This window comes from Poecilia reticulata, chromosome 7 (assembly GCF_904066995.2).
Source record: "Poecilia reticulata chromosome 7, P_reticulata-male-v2, whole genome shotgun sequence".
Taxonomy (NCBI): domain Eukaryota; kingdom Metazoa; phylum Chordata; class Actinopteri; order Cyprinodontiformes; family Poeciliidae; genus Poecilia; species Poecilia reticulata.
Genome location: NC_088836.1, coordinates 23,520,239 through 23,535,690, shown reverse-complemented (window position 1 = coordinate 23,535,690; position 15,452 = coordinate 23,520,239). Strand labels below are relative to the sequence as shown.

The 15,452-nt window shown below is 40.2% G+C and overlaps 1 protein-coding gene across 2 annotated transcripts in view; it reads right to left on the bottom strand.

The window, feature by feature from the left end:
* Positions 1–15,452, bottom strand: part of LOC103467612 (nuclear receptor coactivator 3-like) — a 68,189-nt gene that overhangs the window by 21,723 nt on the left and 31,014 nt on the right. For both annotated transcript variants that reach the window (XM_008414159.3, XM_008414160.3), the window contains exons 2-4: positions 12,653–12,740; positions 3,072–3,179; positions 727–887 (exon numbers count right to left, since the gene is read on the bottom strand). In XM_008414159.3, the coding sequence (XP_008412381.2) occupies positions 727–887; positions 3,072–3,160 (250 nt within the window). In that variant the 5' untranslated portion in view covers positions 3,161–3,179; positions 12,653–12,740. The remainder of the gene's footprint in view (positions 1–726; positions 888–3,071; positions 3,180–12,652; positions 12,741–15,452) is intronic.

Sequence of the window (15,452 nt, the reverse complement as noted above, 5' to 3'; positions counted from 1 at the left end):
ATAATCAATCAAACGTTTTGAATAAGAATTCAAGCATTTTATTGCCTAAAATGCAAAAAACATTTTATAAATCTGAACCAAGTGAAGTTAAAATTATACAACTTGTGGAGTTTTACCTCAAACATATTTACAGACAAAGGTGTTTTTATCTTAATGCAACATTTATGTCTTTTTTATACAGTTCTTTTGTTTAATTAATGATTAATGGATTACTAAAATAGTTGACAATTATTTCAATAATCGTTTAATCATTTAAAATAATTGCATAATTTTCTTTCCACCATTTTTCTGGTCACATAAAACTCAAACTACGTTGAACTTTGCGGCTGTAATGTGAAAAGAGGCGTGTGTGGTGTTGATCTGTTCCCTAATGGAGCATCTGCAAAGCAAACGTCGCAGCTGGCAGCTTTTCCATGTGGCTGCTGCAGGAAATGGCAGAAACGTACCAGATCAGAAGCTGAGAGAACAGCAGCTGCAGCAGAGCTGATTACCTGGCCGATCTGAAGAACGGAGAGCCATGTGTCTACCTGCAAACATCCAATTAGGCAGACCCTGGCGAGGCCCGCACACAGCTGTTCATCATCATACACGCGCACAAACGCCACCCAAAACAGTCAAAGCTGTGAAATTTGTGGGAGATGAATGACTGACTTGTCCTTGCACCTGGGCTCAGAGGAGTGTGTGTTTGTGCGGCCTTTGGGATTCCAGACGTGGACGTCTGCTCACCTTGCTCCTTGATTTGGCGGATCTGGCGCACCGTCTCTTTGAGGATGGCACATTTGTCCGGTTTGACGTTGAAGCTGTCAATGTCGCTGAGGTTGGCCGAGATCAGCTCGGCCAGCTCCTCGATGTACTTGCTCTCCTGCTCCCGACGCTTCCTCTCACACCTGCAGGAGACGAGTCACAGAGATTGGAGCCAAACTAAGCCATTGCTACATTTTTCTGTAATTTTCAGTGCACCTCATAACTCTGAAAGCTTTAGCTGATTGCTTCCAAGGAGAGCAGAATGCAAAAAGTCGGTAAATTTATCCTATTTTGAAAAAAAGCTTCAAGTTATAGACGGGAGATGGCGTCGATGTGATTATTTAAATTTTTTATAGCATCCACAAAACGAGAAGAGGTTAGCGCTAACCAGCTTCTCCTTTAGCAACTTTAGGTTTCTGTTCTGTTTTTGAGGCATGATGTGTGAACAACACAGGTAAACATGTTAAAAGTAGGAAATGAAATTAAATGGCGCCATTGAACCTGAATGGCTCTTTGAAGAATGATCTCGACAAAAGCAAATCAGAATTTCTTCATTCTTCAGCGATCAAAACATATTTCTAAAAATGTAATGAATGAATCAGAGAAGAAGTTATAGAAGCAGAAATAAATTATGAAATTCTAACATTTTGTATTTGGAAACATTTTTGTCAAAATACGTCAGTCTGAGTTTGATGTTCGTTAGGAGCCTCAATTTCGTAAATTTAACTCTCAAAAATATTTACAAAAACAAACCTAACCAGATGCTCTCAATTACAGATGATTTTATAAGCCGTAGGAATTTTTAGGATTTAATACCACGTATAAATAATGTTTCCCTCCAAGTCTGACATTACATCAGATTTTCGTTATTTAAGCCAAAGTTATTATAGACGTTATGCTTCTGATGGCTTATGTAACAACATTTGAGTTAATTGGCAGCACACCTGTGGGGAGATTTCAAGGAGACACCTGAAACACTCTTCCTATTTTTTGTCTCATCATGGAGAAAATCAAATGAAATCACAAAAAAGGGAAGTCGTTTGAGGATCTCCACAAATCTGGGTCACCTCCAGGTTGAAATTCCAGATGCCTGCAGAAGCCAAGTCCTATCTGTTAAAACAATAATACTTCAGTATAAACACGAGGAGAGGGGCTCTGTGTTTTAAAGATCACTTCTTCCTGCTTCAAAATGTGCATGTCAACCCCAAAGAAGAGGAAGAAGACCTTGTTAGGAAACTGGCTGAGGTTGTGTCGTTATCTACAGGAGATGAGTTCTGTACCAACACGGACTGAAGGGCCGGTCGGAGAGAAAGAAGCCATTACTCAGAAAGCAGCAAATAAACCAGATTACACCTTGCAACTCTGGATTTTGGAAGACACCTCCCCTCTGTTGCTGAGGAAACTAAAATTAGTGTCATGACATCGTCCCAACAGAAAGACAATTAGTTTTAATTCAGTTTATCTATTTAGTGCCAATTCACAACAAATGTCTTTTTGTGGCTCTTTGTTATGTAATGCACGTTCCAATTGATCCTAGTTATCAAGCAGAACAGAAAGCCACTTATTCAAAGTAATTTAAAAAGTTTGTATCTAAGGAAACATTGCATTAAGGCACTAATTAGCTGCATTTATTCCTTCTGGATGAGCTACATTGTGTCATTGACTTTACATCCATTCATTGTACCAAGCATGCATGTAGCGACAGTGAACAAGCAAAACTTCCCTTTAACAGGAAGAAACGTCCAGCAGAACCAGAACCAGACTCTGTATCTTCCATGACCTTCTGGGGCTTTGAGAGGACAGAGAAGATGCACAAAAGAAACAAATGAATGTATTATTTTTTATGTTTGTGAGACTAAAAAGATAATAGAAAACCAAAGATCTGAATTTGAAGAAATCAAACAATAATTCCTCAATTGTTCTTGGCTAATAAAAGAAGAAATAAACATAATGTTGGTAATCCCTGTTGTCTTTTTATACAATATAATGCATACTTTACATAATTAAGCAATCTAAAAATAAGAAATAATGTGTGATACAGCTAACGAAAAAAAACAAAAAACAAAACACTGATTAATAAAAACCAAAATATGAGATCTTGTGTTTTGGAAACATCTCACTTTAAAAACCATCAGAAATCTTTCAGTCCAGCCACATTTTCTCAGCTCGAAGCTCAAAGTCTTCCCATTGGTTGGGTTTTCTTCCCATCACAGCAGACTTCACTCTGTTCACGTCTGGGTCCAGCAGGCTCCAGCAACCGCTGACTGACCCACTAGCCCACTTTCTTTCAGTTCCCCCCTCCTCATGTGCCGACGCCACGAACTCACCCCAAACCGGGCGTGTCGCAAGTGGACAGTTTGCGTTTGCGGTTTTCCGAGCTCAGAGGCTCCATGGAGTTGTCCCCCAGTCCGCTCATCGTGTGCACATATCAGCACCTGAGGGGAAGACAAAACAGCAACACACATTACAGCAGAGTCTGGGATTATAAGGTCACTTATAGCCTTTTTAGACGGGGTTACACTGCTAATTGTGAAGGGAAGAAAGACAGTTGTCATGTAGAAAGAGGCACGACTGTGAAGCAGCAGCAAAAACAGAAGGGGGGAAATATGCTTATATCATGCAAATTATATTCTCCTGGCAGCAACTGATGAACATAAACATGTCTCGTCAGCATCCTCCTCCTCTTCCTGCTGCTTGCTGAGTGGAGAATGTGAGGTTATGTTTGGTGTGTGTGGACCCATGCATTCATGAGTTCATCAGTTCAGTCCACACACACACCGGATTAGCAGTGTCTCTGATGATAAGCACAACTAACCCCGTCAGACAGGCGTCTCTCTCCCATAATGCATCACACTTCGTCTCCAGGAAGTGAGCTGATAAAGGTTGTGCAGATGGGATGAAAAAAAGAGGAGGAGAGGGAAGGAGTGGAAGATATCAGCGAGGGAGGGAGAAGCCAGAGTGAGAAAGTGACTGCTGATTGGTCACTTGCTTCGCCACGGCGACAGCAGCCGACACTGGGGAAAGGTAGGAGGGAGGAAAGACAGGAAAGCAGAAGCATAGGGGGAGAAAAAAACCAGAGGGATAATCAGAGAGAGCAAGAGAGAGAGATCAAGAAAGAGAGGAGGAACAGGGAGCAGGTGAAAGAAGGAGGAGGGAGGTGTGGAGCATCCAGAGCGTCTGGAGTGTGTTTTAGATGCACGTGTGCGGTGCAGAGAGCGCTGAACGCATCAGTACCCCTCTTAACCTTCACAGCCAGCGCAGCTTTCTCATTCCATTGATTACATGGTTATCCTGTGACCAGAGGACTGCCTCCGCCGCATGGCAAATCAGGCCAGCAACAGGGGAGAGATGCCAGGCCGTTATTTAATCATCACACAGCGTCGTCTGTGACTCCTTCATGGAGCCCAAGAAGCCATGTAATTGAGTTTGTCTTCTTTGGCAACAAGGTCCTAAACACACCTTTCTTTCTGGGACAAATTCTCAGACTTTAGGCATTAGGGATGCAAGTTATCAATTTATGAACTGACTTTATCAATCAACTAACGATTAATTGATAAGATGGTCGACTGCCATTGAAAAGGGCTGAATTTTTCATAGTATGCTGAATTAAAATAAAACATTATTTTGTGCCAGGTGTATTAAATGCTGACTGAATAAACAGAAAAGTAAACATAGACGTCTTTATAAAATATTAACACGGCAGCCACAGAGGGAACATTGGGAATTTTTTTTAGTTTGTGTTACCACGCAAAAGTATTGCAAGTAAGTTGATAAATTGTTTGCATCCCTCTTGCATGCATCTATGTATATTCTTCTTGAATAAAAAACACAGCATTTTCTGGCATGGTGACAAAAGGGAATACTTGTGCACTCTCAAAAGTGTTGCCCCGTCCCTTCCTCTACAAGTTTCTTCCAGATTTCTGCTTTAATCGTTCCCTGGAGTCCCTCCCATCAGACCGGCTGTCTGTCTTTGTCTACCTGCCTGGATCGCCTCTTTTCTAAACCCCTGGTTTGCTTCCCATCTACCTGCCTCCCACTCTGCTGCTCTTCATTAGACAAAACCAGAAGGCGAGAAGCAAAGGGAGGAGGCGCAAAGTCGGGAGGATAGAGAACTCAAAGTGCTGGAGTAAAAACTCTGCCTTTGCTCTTGCACCGATCAAGCCCGCCTGCCCGCTCGCCTATTGATGGAGTTCTCAAAGGGGGAGCCGCTCTAATTGCAGAGTGAATGAGGCTGCCCCAGAGAATGGTTGATTAGGAGGCTGCTGAATGCCCCAGGGAAATGGGTCACCTCCAGCCTGGTGCGGGCCGCCCGCTTATTCCAGCACGGGGAGAAAGTCAATTACACGCTACAGGCATGGGGGCCTGGTGGCAGAGGGTGCAGCGGGGGCTGCGCTTGGTACAATGCAGCAGCGCTGTGGGGGGGTGAGATGAGCACAGAGGGGAAACAGGAGAGGGTGATGGCAGAATCGAGGGCAGCAGGAGGAAAATAGGAATGGGCATGAAGATGGTATTTTAAAAATTGAGTGGGCGGATAGGGTGGAGAGGTAAAAGGAAGTCCCTCAGCTTGATTCTCTCAAATTTATTTACTGCATGTTTTAGGTTAAGTTTGGGCCTAATGGGAAATAATTATCACGTACAATTAAATTCAAACGGAAAGATGCAGCCTTTAAATATGAGATGGTTGATCAGGTTCATATTCAATTTCTTCTCGTGTTTTGAGTTGTTGTTTATTTTGGATGTTTAGATTATCTTCCAGCTCCAGTACAGAAATGTATCTTTATCAGTGATGCCATTATCAATATATTACTCGAAAATTGGATCAAAACTACAATATTATCGTCTATCACAATAATTTCTGGAACAATTTATTGCCCAGTAATTTGTTATTACGGTGCCGTCCAGTTCCTCATCAACTCTGACCAACACAACAAACAAACAGAAACATTCCCACAGCATGATGCTGCTAAGGCAGCAGCTTACAAATCCCAGTAGGTGTAAACCATGTGGGGGATTTCCATGAACGACGGAGGGGAAATCTTCTGCCTACAGGCTTTCAGGACCCAATTCTGCTTGAAAACTTTTCACAAAGTTCTCCCTGACCTGTGTGCATTTCCATTCAGAATGTGCTGTTTTTTGTTTGGTCTTTGTAGTGCTGTTTATTCTCCAATAAACCAAAATAGGAAGATTGACGTTTATATGTAAATCTGAAAAGCATGCATCACTTTCCTCCCACTTTGTGCTGGTCTATCACATAAAATCCATGAAAGGTTGAGTGTGGGAAAATGTGAATAATTTCAAGAGATGTGAATACTTTAGCGGTTCCAAGTTGGAGCTGCTTGTTTGGATCAGCAGTAAAACGAAGAATCCGAAATGCATGTGAAACTAAATCCTCTGGCTGATTTTACACCCCTCCACATATGTGGTGCCATGCTGGGATAAGCGCAACAGAAGAGTTAAGGAAACTTTACTAAGTGCCAAGTTTTCCTCAGATGGCTGAATGACTTCAGAAACCCCCCGTCCATGTCCTCAGGAAATTTCCAGCATCAGCATGGAAAATTTATGTCACAGAAAATCCAAACGGGTCCCTGTTTGGGTGTGGTGTTGCTTTCTAATGGGGCTGAACAAACTTCTGCATAAACTGGCTCTGTATGAGCGCAATTCTGCATATAAACCTGCTGCTTTTCAGACTATACCTCTCTCTTTTTGAGATCCTTAGACGACATAAGGAAAACAGGGGAGTATTTTGAGGTAAAATTGCTAAGAAGCACTCCCAGCAGGACATCAGAGGTGTAAAAAAAGAAATGAAAGGGGAAAAGGTCTTGGTGGGAATTAAGTGCAAAACGAAAAGAGACACAAGAGCCACTTAACTGGATAAGATTGACTTCTTCTGCGAGCTTGGAGGTTTAATCACATTGTTGAGATTCAATAAAGGCATCAAGCAGAGCGAGAATGCTAAAGGTCTTAATCAGAGCTGCTTTTAGAGACTCGAATCATTCAAACTTATTTGTAAGGGACTTTTCACACAATGTTGTGCAAAACAAGGTGTTTAACAAGATTAAAAAGAGACCCTCCCACCCAAAACACTTAAAACATGTCAAAAAAGGTCAATGTGCACAAAAAAACATACAAAAAAGTCACAAAATCCAAATAAAATAGTTCCAATACAATGGTGCATAGAAAATATACTGAAAATTATTTTTGTTATTCAATTCGACATAAAAACTCATCAGGAGGTAAAAACTATTTGGAAATCTGGCCAAGATTAAAAAAGTCTAAATGGTGTTTAAATGCTAAATTAAAAATTTAAGCACAAAACCTGCTTTTAACACTTTTGGTTGTTTTCAGGAGAGTCTGTTGCAGAAGTGAGGATTTTAATGGTAAGAAAAGACAACAGCAAATATACCAGCCTATTTAATGGCTCTGAACCGTGAACCATGAACTCTGACCTGACTCTCAAGCCTGATCTTGACCCCCGGAGTCACGACCTCCGCTGTGACCTGTGTGTTTTCCAGGTCAGAAGAATCACTGGATCAACATGGATGTGTCAACACCACTTTTAAAGCTCAAAGATCCAAACCCAACAGTGATCCTGGGAGTCCAGCTAAACCTCACAATCCAAAGGTTAAAAGTTAAACCTGAAGAAAATTATCAAAATAAAATAACTGCCTCATAAATCTCATACTCCAAATGATCCAAAATAGTTGTTTATTTTTGCCCATTTGCCCTAAAAATTCATACTTTCTAACCTACCTATAACTTAAATTTGGTAATTTTTAATGAAAATTACACTTAATTGAGAGTCAATGTATAATTTTAGAAGCATATTTATATTTATTTCCTGTTTTTCTGATCCAATTAACTTCAAGAGCATGTTTTATGCATAAGTGTGGGGAAAAAACAGTTTTTACTTTCCTCAAAATCAATTAAAACCATTTATAATTTAACATTTTAGCTTTCAAATGTTGTTTTAGCATCAAATTTTATTTTTCTAAGCATACAGCGCTGTAAAAACATATTTCACTTTCTGATAAATACACAAAGATAATCGAGGTGAACACAAACAGCTGCTTTCAATTTTATTTATGTTCTAATATGTGAAAAAGTAATAGAGCCCTAAACTTAATAACAGGTTGTGCCATAAAGATATTTTCAATGAGTCTTTCACATCATTCTGGTCAAAGAGTTGTTTTATTTCAGCCACACAGTCTTGACTTTGACTAGGCCACTACAAAACTTTAAGTTTTTAGCCATTAGGAGGTGGATTTGCTTGTGTGCTTAGATGATTGTCCTGCTACCTAAGTTGAGTTCAGGCTCCAGGTCTGATCCGTTTTATTTTACTTTACATCGCCACCTTTTTTATCTTATGCAAAGCACTTTATATTGCCCATGCTGTGCATGCAAAGTGTTCTATGATTGACTGACAGGAAGTGAAAAAAAAGCAATTCATTATTTCTCAGGTGTGTTCTCACACCTGGCCAGGATTGTTTGGGCAGCTTTTTCCCCTTAATAAATAAAATCATAATTTGAAAACTGCTTTTTGTTTACTAAGGTAATAGTTGGATGATATAAACATTTGTTTGATCGTTTATGACAAAAAATAAAGAGAAAATCCGCTACTCACCTTAGCTTGCCAATAGAGCCAAAGCGACAAAAAGTTAACAACTACAAGAAGAAAGGCTCGACAAGGAGCCAAGTTTATCTTGCCACAAGTGAAGAGGATGACTAAAAGCTTCCAGTGTTTACAGAGATTAGATTTAAACTCTTTACAGACATTAAATCATGTTGCTTCATTTCTACGTTAATGTTCTATCATTTCTTTGTAGTAAAATGGTCCTTAAACATCCCATATTATCATTTGGTACCAACTTATCTTCAGTTCTTTTACATTAAAATCCAATATCCTGTATGTTAAAGTTTTGACAATCGAGAATGTGCAATGGGAGATTATTATCAAGTTTGAACAAAATGAAGGCAAGAAAGTCCCAAAATCCCTTCCTTCAACAAAAGGAAATTTGCGAATACATTCAATAATTTTACCCAAAAGCTTTTTAAAATGTGTGGGGAGTAATCCTAAAGTATTGCATGTTCATATAATGGATGCTAAACAGCAAATATTCAAGTGGAGAGAGTTTTCTTCAGTCACATCAGGCGGTTGTTCCTGACTACACGTTTTAGCGCGTTGTTGCGCAAATCACTGCAAAAAGCGACAAGCAGCAGATCACCGGCGAGCGAAGCTAACAGACTTTAAGAAAGCAGAATCAAAATGGACGAACGGCAGCTGCAAAAGCAAAACTATGGTTTTGGGGAGACAGAAAACACAGCTGAGAGACGACAGAACTCCCACAGCAGAGTGAGTCACGGCGTACGTGGGGGGATGTCTGAAACAATGCAACAAACAAGAGAGATACTGAGGGCAGACGAGGAAAACATGAGCAACTAACGCCACCTTGATCCACAGTCAACCTGCTATGAACTTCATTAACAAAGGAAGGATTATTCCTGTCTGAACATCATTACTAACCTCTAGGGAATCCCCACCCTGATCATAAAACACCTCATTCAGGCCCCTACACTTCGAGGAACACAAAAGAACTCAGTTCATAAAAGAAAGTTTAATTTAATTAGAAAATAAAGATCTGTTTTAACAGCTTGACAGCTTCACCGCTGACTGAAATGAGGAAACCGAGATGCTGGGAGGCATCAAACTCCTGAATGGATCCGTTTCTATTCTCTTCATTAAAGCTGACAAAACAGAGAAGGCTGCAGGGTCAGAGCAGGCTGCAGCTGACAAAAGACAGGAAGGTGAAGAGGTAAAGTGACAGAGTGAGAGAGAAAGGACGGCACTGGATAAGTGATGCAAATAGCCGCCTGCCCGACACTCTTTTATAATATCTGTTGGCAAAACAGAGGCGCACAGCCCCGGTCTGGACATGTGAACTCACACTGGCGACGTGCCTCAAAGGGTAACCACTTATCCAACCAGAAAAAGAAAATTTAAATATATTTTCAATCAGAAGATTACATACGCTGATCATCAGTCGTAAAAATTGGGAGAATGTTTTCACACCTGATTTTCAAATTACGACATTTGTTGCTTTCTCATCTGGTATGATTCACTTTCACACTGAAACCATTTCACCTGTTCCCCCCCTAACCTGTGGTGGCACTGCACCAAGAACCACTGAAGAAATCGATTTGAAAACCTTTGAAGAAGACATGAGCGCGACTTAATTCTTCACGAAATGTAAAAACAAAAAAAAATTGAGTAGCGTCAGAGTTTAGCGGTTGTAGGATTTCTCTTTTGTCTTTGGCGAAAGACCACAAATCATTTCTCCCGTTAGTGCCAGACAAACAGGTTTGTTTTGGTTGTATTTACCCAGAATGCCCTGCGCTATAGTTCACTTCCTGCATATGTGAATGCCGGTCCACTTGGCATTCACATATGGACTCAAGCTGCGCCAGAGTTCACTTCAACCAAACAGAAACTAAGGTTAGTAGGAGGACCAGAGTTTGCTTCTTTTCTTTTCTTTTTAAACCTCCCCAAATGAACCAGACTTGCTAGGTAAACAAACTACAGTTAATTAAAGCAGACTGAGCAGAGCTGCTGTGAATGCACCCGAAGTTATACAATTGATTTGGGGGGGTAAACTGCTTACACATTAAATAACATCAATCATTTTATTAAAAAATTCAAGATTGCCTTGAGAGCCTTGAAGATTTATTAGAGAACATTAGTGAACAATCAGCATCCTGAAGAACAAAGATAAAAAAGATAAAACTCCAGGGAGATTTAAAGCAGATTTAGGTTATAAACCAACATCGCAAGCTTTGAACATCTCACACAGAACTGCTCAATCTTTCATATGAGCATAGACACAGTATGGTACGAGTCCAGACCTGCCAAGACACGGTCGGCTGCCTTAACTCACAGGACAGATGAGGAAAGCCTTAAAACGAGAAGCAGCCAAGAGGCCCATGGTGACCATGGAGCTTCACAAATCTGGCTTTTATAAAAGAAGAGAGAAGAAGAGCATTGTTGAACGAAAGCCATAAGAGGTTCTGTTTGCAGTTTGCCTCGATTCATGCAGGGGACAGAGCAAACATGGGGAAAAGGTGCTCTGATAAGACGAGACCAAATGTGAACTTTTTAGCCAGAATACGACGAGTAATGCCAACATAGCATATGTGACCGAAAGGTGACACCCTAAATAACGTCCAAAAGGTGAAACATGCTGGTGGCAGGTCAAGCAGTGGGAAAACTTTTCTTTAACAGGGACAGGAAAGTGAAGAAAACCTGTTGGGAGGCTGAGTATCGTCATTAGAACGGCCCAGTCAAAGTTTCAGACACTCTTGATCTATTTTGCAAAGGTGAACAAGAAAACATTTCTGCCGGTAATAGCTGAAGTAAGTAACTTTTATAAGAAACATATTTTTTAAACATTTGTTCAAACTGTCACCATGTTTTCATGATATGATAGAAGACAGATAATGCATGAAACAACTGAGCTTCTCTTCCTTCTCCCAGTGCTAATTAGAAACAACCAATCACAGCCAGGTGGAAGCGCTGTCAATTTTTTGTGTTTGGTGCTGCTCATCTATTTTTTTCCCTCCTGTTTGCTCTCTGCTAAGCTGCAGCTAGCATAGCCTGTCATGAATGCTAAGATGAGTTAGCAAAGCCAAAGATGACTTTGGATAAACGGTTTTCCAGTAACGATAACTTGTTTTTCGTGAGGATGATTGACAGCACTAAGTCCCGCCTCCTGGCTCTGATTGGTTGGTTTTGGTCTGGGAGAGCTGCATTTCTTCAGCAATGGGAAGAGGTGGAGCAGATCGATCTTTTCACAGATTTTCTGTCTTATTTCATACTGTCATGACATGGTAACAGTTTTAACAAACATATAAATAACAGATTTTTATAAAAGTTATATACTGCAACTTTAATGTAGTAGAAAATCTACAGCTGCAGTGAAAATTGGTTTCACCAACTGATGGGCTCAAATGGGTTGAATACACTCCACGTTTTTCAGATTCTTATTTATCCATTTTTATTTATTCAGCATTTTTCCTTCTAATTAACAAATAGGCACTATTCTGTATTGTTCTACAACATAAAATCTTATTAAAATTCGTAGTTGTAACGTCACAAAACGTTCAAACTGTAAGAACACGTTTTAGACGCTGTGTGAGTTTAGTTTTAGTGGTTGTAGAAAAACTCCATCTCTCGTCTGCCGAACTCTTAGTGCTTTCAGATTTTCCTCTTCCTCACTGCCCTCCCCCACTCCAAATAACTTCAACCCTCCCACCGTCACTCCTGCTGCCTGTGCAACAGCAGCATGTCTGCAGGAACATTTGTGTGAGAACGCACATGAGCGAAAGAGAAAGTGTGGTTTGGTGAAGCCTGGGTACAGTACTGTGTGTGTATGTGTGTGTGCGTGTGTGTGTGTGTGTGTTGTTACCTGCAGACTGAGGGTGGGGTGGGGGAGGGGGGAGATTAATGCTCTCCTACAGCCTCTGTGGCAGGTAGAGCACAAAGAATAATTTGATTTCTCCTTCTGTCTCCTTGCCGTCTTCCTCCTCCTTCCTCATTCTCTCGACTGTCTGAAAGTAGTCAACTCTCTTTCTTTTCTTTCCCATCACAAAACCCATCAGTTTTTTTAAGCAAGCTATTCCGCTACCCAAGATTTAAACCTTAAGCATACATGCAAAAAATACAACAAAAAAAACAAAAACAAATAACACCTCAACAAAACATCCGCATAAGAAAACATGCCATGTTCTCTGAATTTCAGTGTTCAGGTCAGGAGGATGTTGCAAGAATGTGGCAACAACAAGAAACTGAGTCTGACAAGCGGCTCATCCTAAACCCAGCAGGCCGTTACCATGCCAACCATACAGGATGTTAGCCCACCTTGTGATGGCGCCAAGATGACAGACGGTCAGATGGCCCCCTCCCCTCACTCTGGGGGTGTTCTCCTATCTGGGTTGATCAATTGACTCTGGAGAGAAAAAAGAAAAACATGCAGGAAAAGTTTAGCTCTCACGCTCACCAGTGTAAGTTCATTAGGGCAGTATTAATGAATAACCGGCAGCAGCCATATTAATCAGAAGCATTAAAAAAAAAAAAAAAAACAGGAGGCTGTGCTAGCTCCCTAATGAGTAAGGAACTATGAGAGAGCATCTGTATGCACTTTTGTCTTCATTACGGGTGCAGAGCACACGCACTGTGGCTCCTGCTCATTTGCATTGATGCCCAGACCACTCCCACTCACCAGACAAAAATGCCCGACCACACACGCACACACACAGAAAAAGTGACGCTGAGACACAACTTTTACAGGAAGCCACACAGTTGAAACCTGAAAGTGGCACTTCTAAAAACCAGCCAATCAACAGAGAGCACCTCTGTATCTTTTCATCTAAAACAAGCCCTACAGATCCAGAAAAAGAGGAATGTTAACTTCAAGAACTTAATGTCAAAGATCCGTGCTCGAAGGACCCAAGAGCAAAAGTAGAACCCCCCACCCTGCCAGCAAACTATTAGGTTAAATTGCAGTGCTAACCCCAGTAGCATATAACAGACCAATTTGTGCCCATTTAGATCCCGATAAGAACCGGAGTGTGTTCGCCTGTGTATTTTGACTAGACTGAGTTGTTGCAGTAGCTCAAGTGTTCTGTCTGAACAATCACAAGAGACTATTCCGTAGAGGTAAACAGTTCGTAACCATGAGAACACTGGGAGTTTCCATGACACCCTGTCATCCATGAAGCACACCAACAGGAACGCTCATCTTCATCTGTCTTTGCACATCAATATGTTTGTGTGTGTATGTGTGTGTTGGTTGGTTTTTACATCATGAAGGGGTCCAGACCTCTCGATGATACGTACTTTGGGGACATTCTGTGAATGTGGGGACCAAATTGCTTTTCCTGCAGCTATGAAGTAGTTTTTGAGGATTAAGGTACAGGTTTAAGGATTATGGCCACAAAAGCGCAAGGTAAAGGTCAGGATTAGTTAACTGCATGACCCTTCGCATTTATACCCAACTTCTGAGAAAAATGTGTAAAAATAGATTTAATATTAATCCTGTCATGATAACTTTTGCTGGTTGATAAATTGTCCCAGTAATTATTGCAATAAATGGTTAGAGGAAATTTTGCTATTAGCTATTTAGGTAAATATATATAACAAATAAATTATTTGAACTTAAATGAGTAATTCAAGAACATTGATTTTTGCTTCAAAACTCCCACAGCTCCCTCTGGAAAGATGCTGCTGTGTGAACAAGTGATGGTACTTATGTTGCATCCCATTTTCCACAAAAGTTGGAACTTATTTAAACATCAGAATAAGGCCAACCTAGTTTAATTATGTTTTGGTTGCAAGTAAGAAAACCAAAAGAATTTGATAATTGCTGTTTAAAAGCATTCTTGTTCTTCATTAAAGGGACATTTTTCCAAATGGAGGTTTAAAACAGTTTATCCAAATAAAGGGTGAACATGTGTTGAAGTAAATCGTGTCAGCTGTTAAGTACAGTAGAAGATCTGTGATGCTGTGGGTTTGTTTATACCATTTTAAACTCTCTAGTGGAACATCTAGACAAAACAATGGGGGATTCAGCCAGAAACTAAATATTTAACTTCTTCTTTGGTCATTTCAATGCACAGACCCAAATCATGTGAAAGCCTGACAGAAAACTAGGGCTCCAAACAACAATTATTTTAGAAATTTTATTCTGATGATTAATCAATTACATTGGATTAAAGAAATGCCACCTTCCACAGATTTTCCATTTAACCACTTAAGCCTTTTTATATAATATTTGAAATTATTTAAAAGATGCAAATAAGCAAATCATTTACTTTTAACAGTATAAAAATTGTAATAACATTGCATTCCTTTAGTTTATGCTTGATCACTTGCAGCAAAGGACACATATGCAACTAAAAAATACTGTCAACTAATCTGCTGATTATTTGTTGGATTAATAAATAGATGGCAAAAGGTGCTAGGAGATTTTTACAGAATTTGAACCTACAAAGCTAAGCCTGCCACTTAAAGATTGCTGGCTAGAACAGATTTACAGACAAAGAGGGTTTTTATTGTAAATGCAAAAATGTTTGTTTTGTTACATATTAGGCTTAACTGCTTCACTGACTGCTGTTTTTCAACAAAAGTTAAGCATTACTCATTTACTAAATTAGTTGATGTTAATTTCAGTAATCGATTCACCACGATTAATATGATTGTTTTAAGTCTTCATTGCTCTTTAATTATCATGATAAAAAGTGTTAGACCATAAAATTTCTCAATGAAGAATCTTGTTTTAGAAATATTTTATTGTAATAAGTTTTGCAACCAAGTACACTTCTGTTTTTCTTGAGCGGACATGCAGAAAATCGCAGCAGGGCGAGCACATTTACAACCAAATCTCTCAGTCCAGTTCAAGTGTGTGTATGTTTGCATGGCTGATCTCATGCCTGGAGTGGCTGCAGTGTGTATGTTTATGTGTGTGAGTATGTTAGCACGTGCCTGACCGCTGGCTGCACCCCTGATTGGGAGCAGATGGGGACTGTCGGGAGTGTGCATGTGTGGGTTAGTGGGTAGGAAGGGAAAGGAGGAGGAGGAAGAAGAGGAGGAAGAGTGGGTGCTCTAGTTTAGGTGATGTATGGCACTCTCACAAACCAACAAAGACCCCACTTCAAATTAT